At 39.0% G+C, this 25,303-nt stretch overlaps 1 protein-coding gene across 18 annotated transcripts in view; it reads right to left on the bottom strand.

Moving 5' to 3' along the window:
* Positions 1–980: 980 nt before the first annotated feature.
* LOC139044359 (sodium/hydrogen exchanger 9B2-like) overlaps positions 981–25,303 on the bottom strand; it is a 55,102-nt gene continuing 30,779 nt past the window's right edge. For 8 of the 18 annotated variants that reach the window (XM_070503799.1, XM_070503801.1, XM_070503792.1 and 5 more), the window contains 7 exons: positions 24,380–24,507; positions 22,499–22,674; positions 18,914–19,020; positions 16,689–16,838; positions 7,901–8,009; positions 4,198–4,334; positions 981–1,311 (listed from right to left, as the gene is read on the bottom strand). In XM_070503799.1, coding sequence (XP_070359900.1) covers positions 1,090–1,311; positions 4,198–4,334; positions 7,901–8,009; positions 16,689–16,838; positions 18,914–19,020; positions 22,499–22,674; positions 24,380–24,507 — 1,029 coding nt within the window. In that variant the 3' untranslated portion in view covers positions 981–1,089. Of the gene's footprint in view, positions 1,312–4,197; positions 4,335–6,108; positions 6,993–7,173; positions 7,322–7,900; positions 8,010–16,688; positions 16,839–18,913; positions 19,021–22,498; positions 22,675–24,379; positions 24,508–25,303 lie in introns of those variants that run through there. The other 10 variants (XR_011501295.1, XR_011501297.1, XR_011501296.1 and 7 more) reach the window with 10 other exon arrangements.

Genomic DNA, 25,303 nt, shown 5'->3' with positions numbered 1-25,303 from the left:
GCTGTGGCAGGCGTCCCACATATAAAGTAGAGGAAGATGGGCACAGATGTTAGCTCAGGGCCAGCCTTCCTCAGCAAAAAGAGTAGGATTGGCAGCAGATGTTAGCTAATCTTCCTCCGAAAAAAAAAAGGACACAAATCTCAGTAGACCTCATGAGCAGAGTAACCCTGTCAGCATCGACCAGGCAGCCAGTTTCATGAGAGGTAAATAAATTTCCATTTTCTTTTAAGTACTGTATTTCTTGTTTCTTCATTATAGCAGCTTAACTTACCCTGATTAATATGATATTCTTGAGAGTGGCATAGATTTGAAAATTGGCTCTCTGTCACCTAGAGAACAGGAAGAGCCTGAAGATGTGGGTCACAAGAAACAACTAAGAAAGGGCTAGACCAGGGCACGTCTTAGCGGGAGGCAAACTCAGAGGGGCCACTGAAGTGGGGGACTCTGTGGAGCCAGGCAGGAAGTTGAATGAGGGCTTTTGTCATCCAAATAGGTGCAAGAGGAAGAGCCAATGAAGATGCTTTGTGTACATAAAAATTTTGGTGGGGCCAATCAGTTACAATACTTCACAGAAAGGTAGTAAGAGGGGCAGAAATGGAGAAGAGGCAGATTAACAGGGAAAGCGAGGGGAGAAACTGATGAGAGATTACAATGTATTTAAAAAGAAAAGAGGATCCAAAAACAACTCAAGGCATGAGAGGCTAGGTGGCCACGCATCATAAAACTGTGGCGGCAACAGTCACTCAGAGCGAGCTGTTGGCCAGCAGAACGCCACACCGAACTCGGTCTTTCCCCTGTTAATCTGATATCGTGGTAGTACATTAAAGAGTATTTCTCCCCACACAGATTAAGATAATGATGGAGTGTTTGAAGCAAAAAGAAGAAGATAGAGAAATCAGGCTAGAAATGTAGAACATTACCACCTACATGGAAAGGGTAATGGCTGAAAATGCTGTTTAAAGAAATAACCACACTTTAAGTTCTGTTACATTTTAAGCTTAAATATTATATATTTCAATATCTATCTTGATAAAAGCAGCCTCTGGTACAGCTTTCTAATCATATATTTAGCATTCTCTCTTTTCACCTCTAAACTTCTTCAGAGGGCTCTCCTCGAACTTCTCCATCATTATTTTGATGTGCAGCTTTCTGGAGAAGCCTGGGGCCCAGCAAACCAATGAGGAGACTTCCAATTGGGGCTGTGATGAGGATGGACAAAAATGCCACTGTCAACACATCCATTCCATATTCTTCTAATTGTTTCTCTCCATGTGACCTTGCTGTGTCCAAGGCCACGGATCCTATTGCAGCCTGTAAAAGTTTAATGGTAAAGTTGGACACAGGCATATAAGACAGGCACATAGAAAAAAGGTGAATTATTTTATCATTTGCAAAAACAAACTGCTTGTTCTTTTGTTCAACTAAGAAAGTTCTTTCTTTCAAAGTGTACTGCAATTGGTTTTGGTATTCTGAAAATTCTCCTGCCCTGGCATGGGGAAGGGATGGTGATTCATATGTACTTAGTTGCAGAAGGCAGGGTTACAAAAATATCAGGCAAATATATTTCAAAACACAAGGTAAATACAGCCTCATGATATAATTGACTATAAGACGATTCTGTATGCTAAATTCCTTATGAGTAAAGAAAGTCACTGGTCATCTCACTCTTTTATCTTCAGGAATCTGGAATTAAAAAAGAACAAGATGAAAAAGTGCAGTGAGCCCTGTGGCCGAGTGGTTAAGTTTGCATATTCCACTTCAGCGGCTGAGAGTTTTGCTAGTTTGGGGGTGGACATGGTACCGCTCATCAGGCCATGCTGAGGCGGCGTCCCACATAGCGCAACCAGAGGCACTCACAACTAGAATGTACAACTGTGTACTGAGGGGCTTTGGGGAGAAGAAGAAGAAGAAAAAAGAAGATTGGCAGCAGATGTTAGCTCAGATACCAATCTTTTAAAAAAAGTGTAGTGATACTTACTGGAAGATGGCAAAGTTTTAAATGAAAAAACATAAGAATATGTATTGCTATAGAGCTAAACTAATTGTTAAACATAAAGAAACCTGAAAGTGGTAGGCACTGTCAAAACTTGAAGGTAATCTTATTAGGTATTTGGTGAACTCTTTGCCTTAGGTCTTGGTGAAATGTTTTATTTAAAATTTGTCTACTGGGAAGTATTATGAAAACCTTCATTTTCTTTTAGAGGCAAAATGCCATATTAGTGCACTTGGGAAAATAATATATTAATCAATCTGGTTATTCCCTTATTCCACAAAACACAACAATGTTGTCCTCTAGGACAATGAATCAGAAGAGAGAATGCTGGTGTGGATGAGACACAATGGCAGAGACTACTAATTGCCCACAAATATCTGAATGCCCCTTTTCCCTTCTAAACTAGAACTCCTGAGTGTTAGCTGGTCACATTGCTGTCCAAACCAAGACTTTTTTTCATCCTTCTTTGCAACTAGATGAAGCTATATATCTAAGTTCTGGCCACTGAGAGGTGAGCAGAAGTGATAAATGCTACTTTTGGATTGTTCCCTGAAGAGAAATGGACACTTGCACATCATTCTTTTTCCCCTTCCCCCTGATGAGAAATGGTGAACTGATGGAAGGCACATGCTGAGGACAGTGTCACCCTGCCAGCTCTGGAGTGTCCATGCTGGACTGCTGGTGGGAGAGAAGGAAAAATCTATCTCACTTAGTCCCTGTATGTGAGGGCTCTTTGTTATTTCAGGTTCCTTGTACCATAACTAATTCAACATTTCAAGAATTCTTGGCAAGAACTGCACTCATTACAATGTATATTTCTCTTTCAGTTCTCCGTTGTGTGTGTATGTTTTGAGGTTTGTAGGTATGCTGATTTAAAATATATTGTGATTTAAAATATATTTCTTACAGCAGGTCATGGACCAAAAAGTTTGAAGAACACTAATATGGAAAAAAACATACAAGAAAGTCTTGTTTCTTAGGCAGTGGCAAAAGAAGAAAAAAGAAAATTCCATACAATACTTGCTTCACAGTACATACATTATTCACCACATCCAAGATAATTTCTCCTTATTATAAATTTGCTTTGACAGCAGGAAAGTGCTGTCTTTCAAATTTTAACCTTTAGAAACAAATCTTTCAAACCAAAGCTACTAGAGTAATTATTTTGATAGTTACCTAATAAAGTTACCAGAAGTAGTGTAGAAGCTGGAGACACTGAGGGAGAAACTATTCCACTTATTGTACCATATAAACCTCACAGTATTCTTAGCCATTATGTCCCAGACATCTTTCAAAGTCTGATGAAAAAAAAACTTCTCTGGGATAATGCCCAAACCTATAGCCACACCAAATCTGGCATATAGTTACAGAGCATACACAACCCTCAAAGTTTCCTAAATTAAAAATATCTGATTTTCATCTCATGAAATAGAAATTTACATATTTAAATAATTGCAAAATAATCAAGGATGCAACAGTTAAATCTTGTTTGCTATAATTAGTCTGAAAATATACAATACAATCAGGGCTATTTGCAACAAATGATAATCTATACAGTTCTAATTTAATTAGCAATTATAGGTATTCTACCAAATGCATGGTCAATAATTTCAAGCACCTGTTAGTGCCTTGTTAGAGTGCACAAATTTTGGGTCATGTGATTGAGACAACTGACAGGAAGTACAGCTAGTTTGAAAAATTTAATATTAACTAATAATCTAGGAAATCAATAAAGCATTTTCTGAGTTGTTTCTCAATAAATCTTTCTCCATTATATATAAAGACCGAGGTTGAGCATTACTGATCATCAATCATATTGACAGTGAAGTATTTCCAAACACTAACATGGGCCGCGCTATTTCTGTTTCACTCTCTTCTTAGAAGACATCAAAACGAAAAATCTCTAGGTGATTCAGAGAGCTCTGACTGATGAAAATTCAAACTCTTCCCTCCCTCTACTACTGCTTTCTAGTAACATAGGGATTTATTGGATTTTCAGTTGTACCCTGGAGATCTAAAGAAATTTAAATGAGCCATCATATTAAAGGAATCAGCATACCAAAAATAAAACTTTTAGAGTAGATTAGTAAAAATTCTTTTCATAAATCAAACTTTAGTTACTTTTGTTCACCAAATTTGGACAAGCCCTCTTATTCAAAATTTTAAGGGATCATATTGAAATAGGAGTTAAGATCCATCATTACCTGGACTGTGGCCTTTGGAAGCCATGCAAATGAAATAAATATCTTTTCCTTTATGTTAAAACCAGCAAAACACACCATCAGAAATGTAGTCAAAATTCGTATCAGTACTGCAATACCCAGGGTGGCAACACAAAGGCCTGTAAGAAATACTCAATTTTTAGACATAACGAAATACTGGGGAAGAAATGGAATCTCCTGATTATTGATTCAAAATTCTATCAACAGAAATAATCTAAAAACATTAAAAAATTAAAAAGACAAAAATGATTAGGCATAATTTGTCAAAACATCAATATTAAGGATCAATCAGACCATTTGTTTAAAAGAAGGTATTTGCCCTAAATTAAAGCCAGAAATTAACTAAATATATTTGAATTTCCACAAAGGAGATTTGAATGTTATTTATCTTATGCTTTATAGCAAGAACCACACTTTTTCCCATGTGTTTATTTAACAAGAATTTATTAAACTATAACTACGCATAACAGAATTTGGACTAGGTTCTGATACCCAAACACGCATAACGTACAGACTTTGCCTCCATGAACTCCAAAGTCAGAGGAAGACAGAAACATAAAGAACCAAAAGGTGAGTGCAGTGTAAATATACCGGTAAGAGGGCGCAGAAGAGAAAAAACTTAATATTTTCATCAAAGTGGTTGAGAATTCTTTACAGACGATAAGACCAGAGGTGATATTCAAAATATTTATCAGCAAGTATGGAGGCAATCAGGCAGTCAGAAGAGAGCTGGCTGGGCACTGACCAGTCAGAATAGACACTGGCTTCTACACCTGTTTCCCCATACTGGTGTGTGCACTGACTGCCCATCACCCTGGCTGATGTGTACAGCTACTTCGTTCAGTCCTTCAGAATCCTTTGCTGATAAAGGTAAGTTCATTCTGATTTGCAAAATAAGAGATTGTGACTAGGGCAAGGCAAGCTACCGGACCTGAGAAAGGCAAAGCTAAGGTGAGTACTAGGTAATAGGGTGGTTTTTGAAAAAGTAACATTTGTTGAGTGCTTGCTCTGTGCTAGGTTCTGTATTAAGCTTTAAATGCATCTCTTTACTTAATCTTTACAACCTGTGGAGTAATTATTCTCACTTTACAGTTGAAAAAAAATGAAGATCAGAAAGGATAAATAACTTTCTCAAGTTCAAGAGGCTGGTAAAACACCAGACAGACATTGCTTGATGCTCTATTGTGAATCTGCAACATGGTTTCTTTATGAAAAGGTTCTGTGGCTCTTTATTGGAGGGTATTTTTCCCAGCGTGGTAGATTTTCAAAAGTATTTGTTGCCTTAAGTACAAGATACAAAAGGGACGATCCCATTCCCAGGAGGGAGCAGTCTGGGGAGGATGATGAGGAAGCCTTGGACACACTGAGCCTCAAGTTTTGTGGGATTTACAAGTGGTGATGTCCAAGCAGCAACTGGCTATGTTGAATTCGAGATAAAGATTTTGCAATTACATAGTTTATAATCGAAGCCACTGAGTGTAGCTGAGCTCAGAGAAATGATACCCAGCGTGAAGTGTAGAAATCTTTTGAAAGAACTTGGAGGAAGAGCAGCACTTAAGCCATATATAGTGTAAAGGAAGACTCAGAGGGCACTGGAAAATGTAAAAATTCAACGTAAAAAGTGTTGTAAAGAGGTCAATAGCGTCCAATGCTGCTGAGAGATCAAGTCAAGTCAAGACTAACACGTATTTCGTGTATCCAGCAATACGACCGTGGTGAGGGCGGGGCTGGTTGTGGAATGGGGCAGAAGCTGGGCTGAAATGTTCTGAGGGAGGGCATGAGAGTTGAAATGGAAAAGGGGGACACAGTTACCTCTTTAGAAAAGTTTGAAAAGAGGAAGAGAGAGAGAGAGTGGTAGGTGAGGGGGGAAGTGAAATGAAGAAGGGATATATATATATATATGTATATATATTTATTCAAATTTTGACTGTGGTAAAATACACGTAAAATTTACCATCTTAACAATTTTTAAGTGTACAGTTCAGCAGCATTAAGTTAAACACTCACATTTTTGTGCAACCAATCTCCAGAACATTTTCATCTTGCAAAGCTGAAACTCTACACCCATTAAACAGCAAGTCCCCATTTCCCCGCCTAAACCCTGGCAGCCACCGCTCTCCTTTCTGTCCTTATGAATTTGACTCCTCTGGATGCCTCACAGGAGTGGGATCATGCGGGATTTGTCTTTCTGTAACTGGCTTATCTTACCCAGTGTAATGTCCTCAGGTTCATCTATGTTGTCACATGCGTCAGAATAGAAAGATACTATTTTAAGATAGGAGAGATTAAAATCTGTTTCAATTCTGCAGAAGAGAAAGCTGTGACAAGGATATCTGAAGATGTGTCAGAAAAAGGGGAGACTCTGTGTGAGATCTAGAAGGAGGTGGCAGGGATGGGATCCCTAGTATGGACGGAATAATACTGTGATGCAAGAAAAGAAGGAAATAATGAGTACAGGTCTTTCTTGATGTACGATGGGGTTACATCCTGATAAACCAATCATAAGTTGAAAGTCAACTTTAAGTCAAAATATTGTAAGTCAAAAATACACTTTGGGCTGGCCTGGTGGCATAGTGGTTAAGTTCGCACCTGCCGCTTCAGCAGCCCAGGGTTCCCAGGCTTGGATCCCAGGTGTGGACCTAGCACCGCTCTCAAGTCATGCCGTGGCGGTATCCCACATACAAATTAGAAGAAGACTGGCACAGGTGTTAGCTCAGCGACAATCTTCCTCAAGCAAAAAGAGGAAGATTGGCAACAGATGTTAGCTCAGGGCCAATCTTCCTCACCAAAAGAAAGAAAGAAAGAAAGAAAAAGAAAAAAATGCATTTAATACACCTAACCTACCAAATATCATACCTTAGCCTAGCCTACCTTAAATGTACTAGGAACACTTACATTAGCCTACAGTTAGGCAATCATCCAATACAAAGCCTATTTGATAATAAAATGTTCACTATCTTATGTAATTTCTTGAATACTTACTGAAACTGAGAAACAGAAAGGGTAGAAGTGTATGGGTCGTTTGCCCTCATGATCCTGTGGTGACTAGAGCTGCAGCTCACTGGCGGCTGCCCAGCATCTCGAGAAAGGATCATATGGCATATCGCTAGCCGGGGAAAAGATCAAAATTCAAAATTCGAAGTATGGTTTCTAATGACTGCATATCACTTTCATACCATGGTAAAGTCAAAAAATCCTAAGTCAAACCATCGTCAGTCGGGGACCATCTGTATACGTGTACAAATTAATTTTTGAGTATGGTACTAAAAGTCAACAGTTTTAATATGATGGCTTTTGAATGTATGAATGAATAAAAGAATGAATGAACAAACATTTCTATCCCATGGATACATATTATAGAACTGCCTAATTATCTTTAAAATTCTGGCCCTTGATCAGGACAAGCCTAGATGAACATTCTTATCGTTGGAAAAAAATTTTAAGGCCTGCATTTTCTTGATAGTAGTTAAGAGCGACACTTTTCTTTACAAGCAACAATATTTAAGGCATAAAATTTACTGTCTTAGATTGACAAACATTCTTTTCTAACCAACTGCTTAAAAGATCAGTATTAACTTTTTATATAATTGTGACAATGGGAACCACCAAATATAAACCTACTACAGATACTACAACTGAATATAAAAAGTTGATTTTAGCAAAAACACTACTTTGAAATTCTCACCCACAGTTTCTGGTCTGAGAGATGCAATAGATACCTCTGCTCCAATCAGTCCAAAGAGAAGGGGCTGGAAGATATCCCAGGCCACTGCAATAATCTTTTCAACCTCTGCCTAAAAGAAACACACATACACATACAGGGATTTTTATTATGTGAAGTTAGAAGATCTAAGAATTTTACTAATTTGAAATCTGAGTCAATTTGACCTGAGATAGGCTTTATCTATGTGGCATCTATAAATAAGAAGGTAGCTAGAATACAGCAAAAAATTGCATAAAGATACTTCTAACAGTTAAGGTATTACATAAGGTGCGTTGGTGTTGGTTTGCAAAAGGATGTTAACTATAAAGAATCTCATCAAGTCATCTCAGGAGGACTTCGACTTCTGAATACATGATGTGTGTGTCCATAATACTTAGTATTACTTTATAGTTAATTTTCACTCAACAATATGATTAAAAGATCTTGTAATATTTATACATATATCTAGAAATGCACCTTATTGCTGCATAATAATGTATGATATGGAAGTACCATAGTTTATTCAACCATTTCTTTATTAATAGACCTTTAAGTTGTTTCCAATTTTATTTTATTATAAAAGAATACTGTTTATGACTATCTCAAATCATGCACAAAAATAAAATTCCGGTATAGTGAAGTGCTGTGCCAGTTATTAACTTACTGCCCCTCGGCTCCAAATCCTCCTTTCAATTGTTGCTCTGCAGAAGATGGAGCCAGGGGCTGGCCCAGTGGCCGAGTAGTTAAGTTCGCGCGCTCTGCTTTGGCGGCCGCGGGTTTCGCCAGTTCGATTTCTGGATGTGGACGTGGCGCTGCTCAACAAGCCATGCTGGGGTGGCATCCCGCATGCCACAACTGGAAGGACCCACAACTAAAAACACACAACTATGTACCGGGGGGCTTGGGAAAAATAAAATCTCAAAAAAAAAAAAAAAAGAAGATGGAGCTGGACCCTTTTAAGTCTTTCCCCTTTGCTAGCTGGACCATATTAAATTTTGCCACTAGAGGGCGCCCAAGAGCTACTCCAAGAGGAAGGCGCTCGTCTGGTTCGGTGGCTCCTCCTAGCAGGATGCTTCCGCACCGGGTCCTGCAGCCCGGGTGGCTTCTCCAGAGCCAGGCTCCTAGGGTGTATGGCGGCCAGCAGCACTCAGCGGTCAGCAGCTGCCCCCAGCCTCCTCCTCGGGTGATTTCATAGCCAACTGCCCTGGGCAACATACCACCCCATACACCTTTAGAGGGTAGATTTCCAGCAACTTCTGCAGGCAGGGTACCATGGTGACTTCTCTGCCATCCAGTGAACCAAGGCTCTAACAAGGCTTGGATTCTCAGCCCTGGGTGCCGAAGTAGGTGGGGTGGGGTGGGGAGGTGGAAGCGGATGCTGCATCTCAGCCCTAGGGGTTTATAGCTGCTATTCCTATATTCTTTAGGGGCCTCTTTACATCTTACAAGACAATCCCCAGTATGGTTAATAATAAGCTTTCCCTATTCCAGTTACTATATGGTTTCTCATTCCTTCTAAGACCCTAATTGATATAAGTACTAACTTTATAACACACAATACAAAAACCCTTGGAAAAGATTGACATAATTGACTAGAATAAAACGAAAATATTTTGTGGCAAAAGAAACCATAAAAAAGGATAGGTGACAAACCAGGGGAAAATATCTGTACTATGTGTAACAGAATAAGGAGCAATATCCAATCAATAAGAAACAGACATAGAACCTAATCGAAAAATGGGCAAGGCATACGCACAAGTAATTTGTACCAGAAGAAACACAAGGGCCAAAAAACATGAGATACTAAAACTCAGTAATCAGAGAAACACAAATTAAAATGATATACCATATATTTTTTTTGGGGGGGGGAGCCATCATATTGGAAAAAAACACTAAAAAGTTTTAATAATGTCTAGTATTTATAAGACTGTAAGGAAACTCAGCAATTGGTAGGAGAGCAAATTGATAATGCTTTTTTTGTAGGGCAATTTAGCAGTACCCTTAACAGTGTCTAAGAATTTACATTTAACAGATTTTTTCAATCAACTAATAAGAATCTATGTTTTTGAACGACATTTTAACATTTTTTTACCATTTTTACACATCTAAGGATCTATACTTTCATTTACGTACTCAGCAGTTTGACAAAGGAGGATTACCTCGTTTCCCTATTTTCTTAATTTTTGTTATTTCTGGTATGTTTATTAAGGTGAAGATTCTATTTCCTCTTAGTTTATAAATGTTTAAAGACACCGTATATGAGGGGTTGGTTGATTTATTTATATAGTTCTATTCCTATATCATTATAAAGTTATGTTTTCACATCGTAAGGAATCAGATCATGACTGAGGTTCAAATTCTGCCACACACCAACTGCAAGCCACTCGCCTCTCAGCACCTAATTTTCCTCATTTGTAAAATGAGAGGTTTACATTAGATAACGTCCAAGATCCTTTATCACTTAATGACAGTGAATCGTCTGCCAAACTAAGGTCCAGATGCCACCCTTCTACATATCTTTAAATTTTACTTTTTAATTTAGTTTTTAGAGTATATCATAGCTAAAGTTCAGACTTTAGCTGATATCCATAGTTGTAAAGAACAAAAATCAACTCCATTAATTTTAGGTTACTTAGCCTTCTGTTGCCATGACTAATGGCTTAACAGAAGTCCTCGAAAGTATTTCATGTACTGAGAACTCCAATGAAAGCAGAGGCATATTGAGTTTTCTCTATCAAATTGTTTTTATTTCTAAACTTGGACAAAGGCCACAATTTGGTTTTTTTTTTTTTCTCGCTGAGGAAGATTCGCCCTAAGCCAACATCAGTTGCCAGTCTTCCTCTATTTTGTATGTGAGCTGCTGTCACAGCATGGCCACTGATAGACAAGTGGTGTACATCTGCGCCTGGGAACTGAACCCAGACCACCAAAGCGGAGCATGCTGAACTTAATCACTAGACCACCAGGGCTGGCCCCACGATTTGGTTTTTGATTGTAATACTGTAGACTAATTTAATATCAGACATGGCCCTATATATTGTAAAACTTAAAGATGAGAGAGGAGCCACAATGTACCTTCTTGTGGGTTTTTTTGTAACTTCAAAACTAAAATGAATCTGTTTATAAAGAAAATAGAGGGGCTGGCCCCGTGGTGTGGTAGTTAAGTTTGGCACACTCCACTTTGGTGGCCCAGGTTTGCAGGTTCAGATCCCAGGCGTGGACCTACACCATTCATCAGCCATGCTGTGGTGGTGACCCACATACAAAGTAGAGGAAGACTGGTGCAGATGTTAGCTCAGTGACAATCTTCCCCAAGCAAAAATAAAAAGAAGATTGGCAATGGATATTAGCTCAGGGTGAATCTTCCTCAGGAAAAAAAAAGAAAGAAAAAGGAGTCATCAAATAGGCTAAGTACAAAAGAAGACATGAGTTCAGAGGAATGAAGACTGTGGTGTCCACTGAAAGTTAAGGCCACTTTACCTATCTGTATGCACCATTAGTAAGAATCTTCAACAATGGAAATCACTTTCCATTATGGACAAAAAGAGAAAGTTAAGAGAAACAGAAGTTTCATCATGAGTTAAATATCTACTTAAGCTGACACTTCTCTTCTTAGAGAGAAGATTTCAAGATTCAGAAGATTGAAAATATATCAAGAAAAACATCCTGTAGCTGTTAAAGTCATCAGAAGAAGCACTGCATTTGAAAACAGATGAAAAATATAGATGAAAAAGGCCTTAAAAAAGTGAGTGCATTTGAATACAATAATGGCAAGATTACAAGGAAAACCAAGCAGGAAAGTATGAGATAATGTCAGAAAACTACAGGCGCAAACCAAATTTTATAAAATATTGTAGCTTGTCAAAGCATAATTCAACAACAATATAGCTACAGCACTGAGTTTACAAGTGTTTTATTTCCATTTTCCCACATAATAGCCACAATAATTCTTTAGTGATTATTATTATTTTTCTCAGTGTACAGTTGAGGAAACTGAGTATTAGAGAAGGTAAGTGACTTGCTTGGGATTACACATCTAGACAGTAGAATCTCTGGGACTGGAATCCCAATTTCCATAGATTAAATTTTATGCTCTTTTTATTACATTGTGCTGCTCAGAGATAGTCATAAAAATTATTAGTGTGTTCTGACTAAGCACTTTGCCTTATATAGATTATTTCACTTAATCCTCCACTCTATGAAGTTGTTGCTATTATCATTCCCCACTTGAGAGATATGGAAATCGAAGACTGAGAAGTCAGATACTTTGTACATGGGCATACAGCTACTCAGGTGTAGGGCTGAGCTTAATCCAGGAAGTCTGAGTGCTCAGACCCTATGCTACACCATGGAACAAGGAGGAAAAGCAGTCCAAAACCTGGACTCATTGATTTGGTGCCTCCAGAAGTAGGGACTTGCCTGAGTACTAAATTAGAAAAGATATGGAGAGTGTCTGCCATATAAGTGATTCAATGAAGGTTTTTTTACCTTGTCTTTAGGAAATCATTTTCATATACTCAAACAGTGTGTTTTCATCCTGGCTCTGCCACTTATTAGCTTGGTGACCTTAGGCACTCTATCTACTATCTCTAGGCCTTGGTATCCTCATTTGTAAAATGGGTCTCGTATCTACCTCTCAAGGTTATTGCAAAGAATAAATGAGATAACATAGGTAAGATTTCACTAGGAAAGGAATCTTTAAGAAAAAATAAACTGAGGAAAGGTCATAATAAGAGATTGATAGATCGGACCACGTGAAACTATAAGATATTTGTGTGTTAAAAATGAACAATAAAAAAAGGCACAAAGGGCTAATATCATATATATAATCAGTACATTCAACTTTAGGAGATAATGGACAAAAAACCTATCAAAGAAAAAGAAAAAATACAAATAGCTAAATATATGAAAAAGCATTCAATTTTATTGTTAAGCAAGGAGGCATAAAACAAAAAAAGATACCACTTTTGACTATCAGTAAGGATAAAAATTAAAAACAATAATATTCTAAGGCAGTGTTTCACAAAGTGTGGTCCCCAGGGAAGCAGCATCAGCATCACCTGGTAACTGACCAGAAGTACACATTCTCAGGCCCCACCGTAGTCTAACTAAATCAGAAATTCGGGAGTGGGGTCCACAAGTCCAATTTAACAAGACTTCCAGGTGGTGCTAAAGTTGGATAAACATTATTCTAAGCTGATGACGATGTAATGATATAGGTACCTCACATATTACTGGTGGAAAAGTAAATGGATACAACTCTAGAAAGCAACCAGTTTGGTAATACGTGTCAAAAACCTAAAAATGTTCATGTTATTTGACCCAAAAAATTTAGCATTAAGAATCTGCCCTAAGGAAACGATATTGGATTTCAGCATAATTTAAAATAGCAGAGACTGGTTTTAAAAAGCTTATGGTGCATCCACGTGTGTGTGTGTGTGTGTGTGTGTGTGTGTGTAAAGAGACATACATAGGAGATTAACCAGAGGTAAATATGAAAAAAAAAGCTGTCAGTTCTCTCTCCGGGTTTTGGGATTACATTGATCTTCTATGTAATCAGCCAGGCTGCTGGCAATTCAGGCAAAGTTATGGCAAATGCAGAAAAACAGATGATTTGTTTGGTTTATAACGGTCTTTTCTACATGACTCACATCCTCGTTTTCTGAAGAATCGTGTAACCGGAACTGGCCGGGCCCCCTCCCTTGTCTTCTGCGCGAGTGGCTCACGTCCACTTGCGGTGGGCACCCGTCTTCCCCTCGACGTCTGTTGCTAAAACTACTCTTTTATGTTCTATTCCAAATGATATGGTTCCTTTTCACTGTTTATTTTTTTATCCTATCATTTATTAATTTACAAACAATCTGAAATTGCAAAGTTTGGAAGTATAATGTTTTTAATACACTTGCTATATGTTATTCGAATAGATGTCGAAACATAAAAACGTGCCCTGCACAATGATGGTATATTCTGGTCACTTTGGAGTCGATAAACCTGGGTTAAATCCCAGTGCCACTTTCTAATTTTGTGACCTTGGACATGTTATTTAAGTCCTTCTGACTTACAGTCTCTATAAAATGTAAATGGTAATATTTTTTCAAAGGTTTTTTTGATGAGAATAAATGAGAATATCCCCTCACTGGCTAGCACAGGGCCATACGGAGTGGCAATAAAAATTGATTAATTCTCTTCCCTCTTTTCACCCATGACAGTATAATATAATGAGTTGGTTGTAATTTTTGAAGACTTTTAAACAAGTGACAACAGAAAGCATTTACCTATAAAATTCAATTTGAAGAAACTTACTACAAGCATATTTGAGAATTTTCCTGTTGAATAAATGAAAGGAAATAAACCAAAATAGTTTACAGAGCTGTTGGCTTTAGGTGGAGAAATTACAAATCATTTTTTCTTTCCTTTTATCTGACTTTTAAAAAATTTTTCAAAGTTCTACAATAAGCATATACCGCTTTCATACTCAGAAATCAAACTTTATTCTAAACAATATTCTCTTTGGTAATTTATTTTTTTAAATGCTAAAAAAGGTTACCATTCAAAAGTGAAGGGACAGTTTGTAAAATGCTAATGTCAGGCAAGCTCCCAGATGCTCGACAAGGGTCACAGTGCACACACAGTGGCATGCCTTCACGGAGTGAAGACTGCGAGCTCTGTCCCGGACAAGGGGGCCAGAGTGCTCCGAGAGCAGTGCGCTGGTCAGCAGCCCAGGCAGGATGGAAGGCACTCAGCAGTGAGCGCTCAGCGAGGAGCCAGGGAGCTGAGATCAGACCCGAGACTGAACAGCAATGTGTGATCACCTGCCTCGGCCTGCAAGGAAAGTGAAGCCACGGAAAAGCAAATTTTGACAAGAGCAAATGTTTACAAGAGATGAGGGATGATAAGAGGACCCAATTTATACTGGGAAGTTTATGTTTTAGCTTTCCTCTTGTCAGATGTTAAGTTACGTGAAATCACAAAGGAGAATTTAATAATACGGGTGCTGCTAAGGAAAAAAAAGTAGACCTGAAATAAGCCTTACAGCCAAGCCTCCCCAGGAGGACGCAGCAGCCCTGGGCCCATGCAGTGCCTGCAGGAGGGCTCTGCAGAGCCTTGCTCCTTGCCTGCAAAGCCCAATCCACTGCGGCCTGCTTTCCTGGGGCCTCAGTCCCTTATCTACACAAGGCTCCAGGCAGCCCCACCAATCCACCCTCCTCTACAGCAAAGGGATGCCCAACTGCACATGTCTTGCCTCCCGAGAGTGAAAGCCTCCAACGGAGTGCCATGTGCCCACAGTGAAGCCCTGCCTCTACAGACCTCTGCAGAGACCGCTCACCTGCAGGGCACTGCACACCCAACCTCAGGACTGATAATCAACATATATTTTTCATGTAGTATTATTTTAAGCTGAATTATTTTCAACAGTTGTCTTTGGTTTTCCCAAATGATATATGTGTATTTAGTTTAGGTCACCCACATCTAATTTCTTCATGAAGCAGAATAGTATATGATCCTCTCAAGTTCAAATCCATAAAAATGTACCTTGAAATTAAATAAATGGCAACCAGCTAATTTCCATAATACACATAAAGGAAATGAATAATTTTAATGATCTTGAAAGTCAGTAAGAAAAACAGACAATCGTAAAAAATGGGCACAGGCTTTTGAATAAACTGGCTAGTAAATATATGACAAGATGATTAGCTCCACTTGTAAAGAAATACAAATCAGATCAATAATGAGAAACATTTTTCACCTGTCAGATTAGCAAAATATCTAAAGATTGAAAGTACACAGATCAGAAAAACAGATCCTTTCACAAACTGTTGGTGGGAATATAAATTGGTACTGCTGTTTAAGAGGGCAACTCAAGGGGCTGGCTGCATGGCTGAGTGGTTAAGTTCGTGCACTCTGCTTTGGCGGCCTGGGTTCACCAGTTTGGATCCTGGGCACAGACCTACTACACACCGCTTGTCAGGCCATGTTGTGGCGGCGTCCCACATAGAAGAACTAGAATGACCTACAACTAGGATATACAACTACGTACTGGGGCTTTGGGGAGGAAAAAAAGAGGAAGATTGGCAATAGCTGTTAGCTCAGGGCCAATCTTCCTCACCAAAAAATTTTTAAAAAGCATACGTTAAAAAAAGGGCAAATTGATACTATCAAAAGTATCAATGTGCATACTCTTTCATAGAGAAATCCTATTTCTAGAAATTAATCCTATAGATACACTCAAAAATATGCTATATTTTGTTGATTTTAAGAAACACACTTTTTCATTTCTGAAATTAGGAAGTGATGTCATAGTTTAATTGGCAGCATTCTTTTTCTCTCTTGGTGGCATGTAAAATAATGGTGCTTCTTAGACTTGATAGTGTCTTAGTGGTATATGCAAGGATATTTTATTGATGCACTTTTTGTCTTGGCAGAAAATTAGAAACAATTTAAATGTCTGTTAAATTAAATTTAGGCAGGAAACTGGTTAAATAAAGTACAGTACAGCTATACAATGCAATACTCTGCAACCCTTACAAAGAATAAGGGAGGCATCATGGAAATATGACCATGATACATTTTAAGTAAAAACATCAAGTTATAGATTGGTATGTAACAGGAAAAAAGGAAGTGTATGTGTGCATTTGGGCATACATTTGTATATGTACAGAAAATAGCTCTTATGATTAATTTTATTAACTTGATATTATGAAAGTATCTGGAAAAGAACTAATCTAATCAGAAAGTAGTCATGAGAAGAAGAACTTAAAATGAAATTCACCTTTTCACTGCTCCATCCCATGCCTGCAAGGAAAGCCATGAGCAACGTACACAGTCCTCCTGACCCAGGGAAACCAAGATACACACTGCTGAACACCGACAGCACAGACAGCCCCAAAACAAGGCACGCCCGCTTCCATACAAGTTTGTCCTTGAGGAGAAAAAACGTGGATTAGCTCAATTATTTCATAGAACTGATTTTTAATTATTGATTTTTCCATATTCAGGACTTAGTAGAAAATAAAAATGTCTGTATCTGTGCACATAAATGCATGACATAACATTTACTTTCTTTTCCTTAACAAAAGTAGAGTTAGCATGTGTACAAACGCAGCTTCCCCGTTCAGGAACCTCAGTGAGCCTCCTCTGAAGTCATTGACGCAGAAGTCCGCAGGGCTGAACGGAGCAGCAGAAAAGAGTGTGTGGGCTTTGGAAGTGGACAAATTAGGGTTAAAATGCAAGCTCTTTCCCACCATTGGCTATGCAGTGGCCATATTACTTAGCCTCTCCAAGCTTTGTTTCCTCCTCCTTGAAAGCAGTTACATCATGGGGTTTTTGTGAAGCTTAAAGATATGATATCTCTATTATTTTTAGGTTCTCTATTTACTGTTTAATGTGATGCTCTCCAGTTCTTCTTTCTAAATCTTTGAATACCAAGAAACTCTAGGTGGCTGTAGACTGAGAGGAGTCTGTGGTGTTGATTTTTAAAATCTAAGCAATGTGCTCCTCTCTTTCGTTACTTGTCCCTGTTCAGCCTTTAAACTTAATGATTGCTTTAGAAGGCAGCAGGTCCTTAGAAGGGTTCGACTGGAAGCGCACAGGCCCTGGCAGTGGATGAACTGAGTTCATACCCAGCTCTACGGCGTTCTAGCTACGTGACCTTGTTTAAGTCATCTCTCCCTGAGCCTCAGCAGTGAAATGGTCATATTAAAGGTATTCTCTTCATGGGTTATTGTGTGGATTGCACTAGATCAGCGCTTCCCAACAGAACGATCAGTGATGCTGGAAATTTCTATGTCTGTACTGTCTCTGGAAATGTCCTGTGTCTGCTGGAGCTGCATGTAGATAGTCGCTGCCCTGATGAGCACAGCGGGACTTTACTCAACTCACCTGTCATTTTATACACAGTAAGCAACAAAATGTAAGCCATCATTTTTCTTTGTACTTTGTTGCATAATTAGAAAATCCTTGAATTTTCTTTTATGCATTCATAAAATCTTTTACAGACTATTTTACTTGGAGTTTTTTTGCAGCACAATAAAAATTCAAATCAACATACATTCTGATAATGCAAACATTAATTTTCTTAATTAAAGTTTTACTTCAGTTAAGATTTGAATTCCATTCAAAATGCTCTGAAATCTCAAAATAACACCAATTCTTTTAGAAAAGAAAAGATTTTTATATGTTTACCTATCAGAAGAGACTAAAGAGGGTAAAGGAAAACAAACAAGCCTTTGTTTCTCATTAACAATCACTATGTACAGTAAAGAACTTCAATCTACTCGGTGAGAAAGAGACTATATTTTAATGAAATGTTAAGGTCTATCTATTTGATAGTATTAGAATCTAAGGTATTTTGACACTAAAACCGTGGGCCCAAAGAACCATTTTATATCTTGATTTAGTTGAGTATTATGAATAATAATAAAAATAAAAAATAAATTAATTAAAAAAATAAGACTTGCGGGGCTGGCTGGGTGGCGCAGTGGTTAAGCTCGCACGTTCCACTTCGGCGGCCCATGGTTGGCCAGTTCGGATCCCAGGTGCAACCTATGCACTGCTTGTCCAGCCATGCTGTGGCAGGCGTCCCACATATAAAGTAGAGGAAGATGGGTACGGATGTTAGCTCAGGGCCAGTGTTCCTCAGCAAAAAGAGGAGGATTGGCAGCAGATGTTAGCTCAGGGCTAATCTTTCCTCAAAAAAATGAAAATAAAAATAAGACTTGCATATCCTATTAGTTTGGAATTCATGTTATTTGTTTTACAGTGCAAGCTGAAGTGTACAGAATATAAATAGGAGAAGAAAATCCCAGGACTGCATTAACATCTTCAAGGTTTAGCTGTCTTCCTAAGCCTCACAGACAGCACTGACAGAGCAGCAAGCAGTTTTAAAATGAGGGTCATTTGCTAAATCACGTCCTTCACATGGCTCTGAGGGAGTGTTCCAGAATGTTTTCCCGTGACATTTTAGAGCACGACTTTCCCACAGATGGTTTCCTTTACCTGGTCACTGCTTGGGAAGTACTGAATAAAAAATCCAAGAAGAGCCCCAGCTGCCACACCAATTACTACCTCCAAAATGCCTCTGAGGACATTAAAAACCGTGGAACCTTAGACACACATAAAAAAAAATCTTCAGTCAGAACTCTAAATCCATAAATACAAAGACTTTACTTCAATCATCACACAAAGCATCTGATTACACAGAAGGAAAAGTTTACAGATATTTCCTGCTCTCCACAGTCTTAAATATATGTGACTTAAAGTGTCTAATAAAATGGGCCTATCTTATAAGAAAGGTATGCATTATTAGAGATAAACTTCAAAATAGGCATAAACTATGATTTGTGCACTTTTTTGTACATTTACTTCAAAAAACTTTACCTAAAGGGCCTAAGAAAATATGAAAGATAAAATTCATGATTCAGAGCTAATTGGTATGATATGCATAGGCTGGGTGAGTAGACTGATCTAGTTTTCAAACAGCCATTTAATAGCCTGATTTTTTTTTGTGTGAGGAAGGTTGACCCTGACCTAACATCCGTTGCCAATCTTCCTCTTTTTACTTGAGGAAGATTGTCGCCGAGCTAACATCTGTGCCAGTCTTCCTCTATTTTATGTGGGACACCGCCACAGCATGGCTTGAAGAGCAGCGCTATGTCCGTGCCTGGGATCTGAACCCACGAATCCTGGGCCACTAAGGCAGAGCACACGAACTTAAACCATTACCCCACAGGGCTGGCCCTACGAGCCTGATTTTAAAATAACAAATGTACACTGATTTTAGTAGGTTTGATATGTATAGAATACAGGAACTTAATTTGAGAATTAAAATCAAGAATCTTTTCTTACTATGATGAGTGTAAAGGACTCATTCCTTCTTGAATGTTTATTCTAAAAGCAAACTGAAAACAAATTATTTTTGAAATTGCTCTTAGAAGAATCTTTATTTCTTACTCAGCTTCTTTGAAATAATAGAGAGGTAAGTAGAACCAATATTTTCCCCCATATCATACAGAACTTAGGAAACTTTAATTAAAAAAACTTTGTGAACACATTGTGCAGAAAATTATATTAAAGTTGCTCAAAGGGGCCGGCCCAGTGGTGCAATGGTTAAGTTCACACATTACGCTTTGGCGGCTAGGGTTTGGCAGTTTGGATCCCGGGTGCAGACATGGCACCACTTGGCAAGCCATGCTGTGGTAGGCGTCCCACATATAAAGTAGAGGAAGATGGGCAAGGATGTTAGCTCAGGGCCAGCCTTCCTCAGCAAAAAAGGGGATTGGCAGCAGATGTTAGCTCAGGGCTAATCTTCCTCAAAAAAAAAAAAAAAGTTGTTCAACACATAAAGCCCTTCTTCACACACTATTCTAAGAAAAAATGTACTAACTAGTTATTGTGGGTTTTTGTCATTGTGGTTTAGAGTACACAATATGTCACCCCGAATATGCCACTGGGGCATAAGGATTATTCTGAGTTGAAGGCAATTGAGAAGAAGCAGATATAAGAAAAGCTCTCTGCCCTCTCACTATTTGCCCAAAAGCAGGACATACATTCATAAAGGTGTCCCCTCTCCTTTTTACCAGGAAGGACAGAAGTTAATCACTGAGACAACTTGGGACACTTATGGGCCCTTATCAGCCCCAAGACAGCACCAGAGGAATTCACATCACAAACTTTGCTAAAACAAGCCCTTATCTACCGTTAGGTCCCCATATGTTTCTTTTCCCACAATTTGCTGCCTCTAGAAGCTCAAAGCTCCTTTATCTTGTGCTTCTCCACATAATTATTGTTCTTTGCTAAAATGCTGAACAAGCCCAAATTCTGACCGCTCCTTTGACTTACTCATCTTTGAGGTCTTGTGTAAGCACAATGCACACGTTAATAAACTGTTTTTCTCTTGTTAGTCTGTCTCTTGTCAGTCTGATTACAGGGCCCCAGTCAACGAACCTGGTGTGGGAAACGGTTTTTCCTCCCCTACAGTTTCAATTATCTCTTGTATTTAAAAAAATGATTACCTCTGTAGTAGTTTTATTTAGCTAGGACAGCTCTCTATTAGGTAATAGTGTGACTGTCAAAAACATTTATCTGTGATAATAGTATACGTTGCAAGATATTACAGTAAATAATTTACTATAAATGTGTAGAAAGTAACTAACCACTTTCAGTCTCCCGTATAGTAAGATTGTTTAAAAGAAAAAAAGACTTCTTGGGCCCCACCTCTGAAAATTCTGATGCAGTAAGTCTGGCCGGGCCTGGGATCCACATTTTAAAGAGGCTCCAGGTAGCTCCTATCCAGATGGTCTAAGGACTGCATTTAGTAGGGCAGGGCAGAGGGTACAGAGTATTGTCAAGTAGGAAGGTTCTTCAGGCTAGCCCCACCCCCACCCCCACCCCTCAGATTATGAAAACCCCAGCAGCCGCTCCCCACGGCCCTCCCTACCCTGCTCCTGTGTGATTTTAATGCAAACTCTGTTGCTCTAAAGCTGTGGTTTCCATTCCCAAAGATTATGATTTAAGTGGCCTAAGGTAGGGCCCACATATGAGTATTTTTAAAAAGTTCCCAGGTAATTATAGTGTGCAGCTGAGGCTGAGAACTATTGTTTTAAAGGTGTATACCAGGAAGCAGGGAGAATGTACGATTGGACAGGTACAGTAGAGTTAAAATAGAGACAAGGGTGTAGATTCGACCTAATTGGTAATAGAGAATCCTTGCTGGTGCTTGAACAAGAAAGTAAGACTATCAAAACAATGCTTTGAGAAGATTAATTCACCAGTGATACACGGTGGGGACTAGACGTAAGGCAACTTCAGGGTGTGGGAAGAGGTGAAGTACTAGGTAATTGGCATACGTCAAATATAGTCATAAAATGGGAGGATAACCATGGGGCAGAGAGACTGAGAACACAAGACTTTCTAAGGTGTGTTCCCACTAAATAATCTGAAGCTAAACTTAGCCCACAATTACATTTTGTCAATAATATGAAATTGCAAATCTTATCTTCCAGTCTTGGAAACAGATTAAAAAGTGAACTTAAATGTGTGCTGTCCCAAAGGATAATAAAGGTGTTGAATAACAGTAGGGAAAAAATGCCTTAAGTTCCTGTTTTATTACTACTTAAAACAAAATATGTCTGTATCAGACAGTTATTAAGTATTAATAAGATACACATTAAAATAATTATTTCCCCTAAAATGTTAAAGACGAGAGAACAGAAACTGTCCCTCCCACTTGGACTACTTTGTCCTTTGTGCTCACTGAAACACCTGCTCACCCTCTGTGCGCAGTCTCGAAGGCTGACCCTCCCGGGTGGCTGCATGCAGAAGCTGTTCTCCTTCTTTCGACTTTGCTCTTTTGAAGCCCCCTCACACACCTACCACAGTACTTGAGCATTTTATATTTAGAGGGTGAAGGGAGTAAAGACAAGAAGCCACTGGTTTCTCCTTAGGTATAGAACTAACTCTTGGAGTTGCTTTTTCTATTTTAATTTGCCTTAATCAATTATCAAGGAAATATGCCACACTCACAACATCATATCTATGTCGCTAGAGCATAAGAGAACAGCACACATGAACTGATCAGTTTACCTGTGGAAAAGGCCATGCCCAAGCACGTGTTGAAGCCAGTGATGGCCAGAATGTCATCAAAGCTGCCAGCAGCCATGAGTAAGGTCGGGACACCTTTTTCAACACCATAGCCCCCTTCCTGCAAAAGGAGCATTGAAGGCACCACCACAGCTGGAGACACAGCACCTAAGACAAAACTAAGCAGGCAGCACTTTAAATATTTATGATAGCATCTTCTTCATTATTACTATTATTAGTGAAATTATAATAACCTCCACTCTTTCAGAGGTTACACTTTAGACAATTACAGTCTTTCAAAGGCAGTGAAGTCCCAAACAGAAACACACGCACAGCTACAAGTTCTACAGAACACTTCTTCTGAGCGTGGCCATGGACAACTTGCGTTGGGACTACGCAGCCTGTCTGAAATCTGTATTTATGGCTGGTCTGGAAGACCTAATGGGGTGAGGCCCCAGGAATCTGCCTTCTATCTAAACAAAACATCCACGGCATGAGGTTTGAAAAACACGGCCATGGACTTTTTGGATTGGAATCCAGTGATGCGAGGCCTTCTATCAGGACCTGGCATGTAAAAATCAGACAACAGATTAGAAGAGGAAGGCCATAGTGACAGTAACAGTGACACTGATAACGGCAGCAGTAGGATAGCAGAAAGCATTTATGAAGCTCACTATGTACCTAACACCATTTTAAGCACTTCACATATATTAACTAATTTAATCCTCACAACCACCCTATGAGGTAGCTACAATCATTATCTTTGTTTTGCAAATGAGGAAATGGAGGCACAAAGAGATTAGGTAATTTGCCGAAGATCACATACTGGAAAGTCAGAGCCGAGATTTGAATCTAGGCAGTATAGCTCGAGAGTGTTAACCGTGAGAAGTAAGTAGTTCTTACTTCTTGCCTACTTATCAGCACCAAATTATTATTATTTTTTTTAAAGATTGGCACCTGTGCTAACATCTGTTGCCAATCTTTTCTTTTTTCTCCCCAAAGCCCCCCAGTACATAGTTGTAGACTGTAGTTGTGAGTGCCTCAGGCTGTGCTATATGGGACGCCAATGCCACCTCAACATGAGCCGTGGGGCTGACCCCAACACCAAATTCTTACCAAGTACTTTCATATTTATTTACTTCTTATGGCTCTTAAATCTTAGAAGTAGGAACCGGGGGCTGTCCCAGTGGCATAGTGGTTAAGTTCATGTGCTCTGCTTCGGCGGCCCAGAGTTTGCTGGTTCAGATCCTGGTGTGGACCTATATACTGCTCATCAAGCCATGCTGTGGTGGCATCCCACATAGAAGAACTAGAAGGATTTACAACTAGGATATACAACTATATACTGGGCCTTTGGGGAGAAAAAAAAAAGAAAAGAGGAAGCTTGGGAACAGATGTTAGCTCAGGGCCAATCTTCCTCACCAAAAAAAAAAAAGAAGAAGAAGAAGAAGAAGAAGAAGAAGAAAGAACTAACAGCAGGAGGAAAATACAGCAGAACAGATAATCATAAGAGCCTGGTGAAAGGAGGAGGAGGCCTGTGCTAGGTGTGGATCACCGTTGAGCATTCGTTATCCTTTGTATGGACTTTGAGGAGAGATCTGGCATCTCTCACTGGCATGGAATCAGGCATAATAAAAGTCTATTACTTCCTCAATAGTTTAAATTATTATAAAACTGTCAAAGTTAGCACCTACAAAGACATACACTATATTTTGAAGTTATAATGTTTATATGCTGGTATATTAATAGTCATAATATTATGCTGGAATATCTGTATTGTATTTTCTGATGTCCTTACGAAAATATTATGCATTCACTTGTATAGCGTCAGAGAAAGTCCTAAATGTCCGTGTGTATTTTCATACGACAAAGAAAAATCATTACCCCAGTATAAATCCCCATTGCCACGGCAAACCCATTAGGAAGTGGGCAAGAAGAGCAGATGAGCATGCCTCCACAAGACAGGGACCCATGGCTAATCTTACACAGACACCCTTCAGCTTCCTCAGGGCCTGAAATATAAAAATAGACATACGAAATAACCCTCTAAAGACACACAGAGAGAATGACATTAAATGCTTTTTCTTCAGTGTTCAGACTGTCTGGATCATCCATCATGAATTTTCCAGGTAATGAGTTTTATTTAACAAACATTTCAGTGTTCTAAGTGTTTTAGAGTTGGCTTATTAGTCCTCATAGCAACCTATGACACAGGGGATAATATTATCATCATTGTTTAGATTTTCTCATCCAAAAAGGCACAAGTTAAAGCTGTTCTCCAAGATCATGAAATTAGTGAGTGGTGGAGCTTGGTTTGAGCTCGGCCAGGCTGCTTTCAGAGTCTGTGCTCATAACCTCCACACTAGCTGATCTAACCGTCTCGGTGTTGGCCATATGTATAATTTGTGGCCCCAGAATGAACCTGATGTAAAGGCAATCCTCAAGAACATTCATTCCTGCTTTCAAAAGCAAACACGAAAAAAGCACACTTTGAGACTCATTCTGTATGCTAGGCAGTTTTCTGAGCCAGCATAGTTAGTCCTAAACACTCGTATAGGGCTTTCCACACCAAAAATATGATGTCTTCTCTCTCACAACCCTTATTTATAACTACGGCCTGTATCTCTGTCAGAGAAAAGGGGAGCCTTTATTCTTGGTGCTGTCCCTAGATAGACAGTAACTCCACCTTTCTCCAAGAGAGAGTATGGGAACATCTTTTGGGGACAGTCCTGTATGAAATAAATTTCATTCTGTCGTTCTGAATGCTGTGCAAAGTGTCCACATCCATTTCCTAAAGCTCAGTCATTC

The sequence above is a fragment of the Equus asinus genome, unplaced genomic scaffold, assembly GCF_041296235.1.
Source record: "Equus asinus isolate D_3611 breed Donkey unplaced genomic scaffold, EquAss-T2T_v2 contig_803, whole genome shotgun sequence".
NCBI classification, from domain to species: domain Eukaryota; kingdom Metazoa; phylum Chordata; class Mammalia; order Perissodactyla; family Equidae; genus Equus; species Equus asinus.
This window is presented reverse-complemented; position numbering and strand designations above follow the sequence as displayed.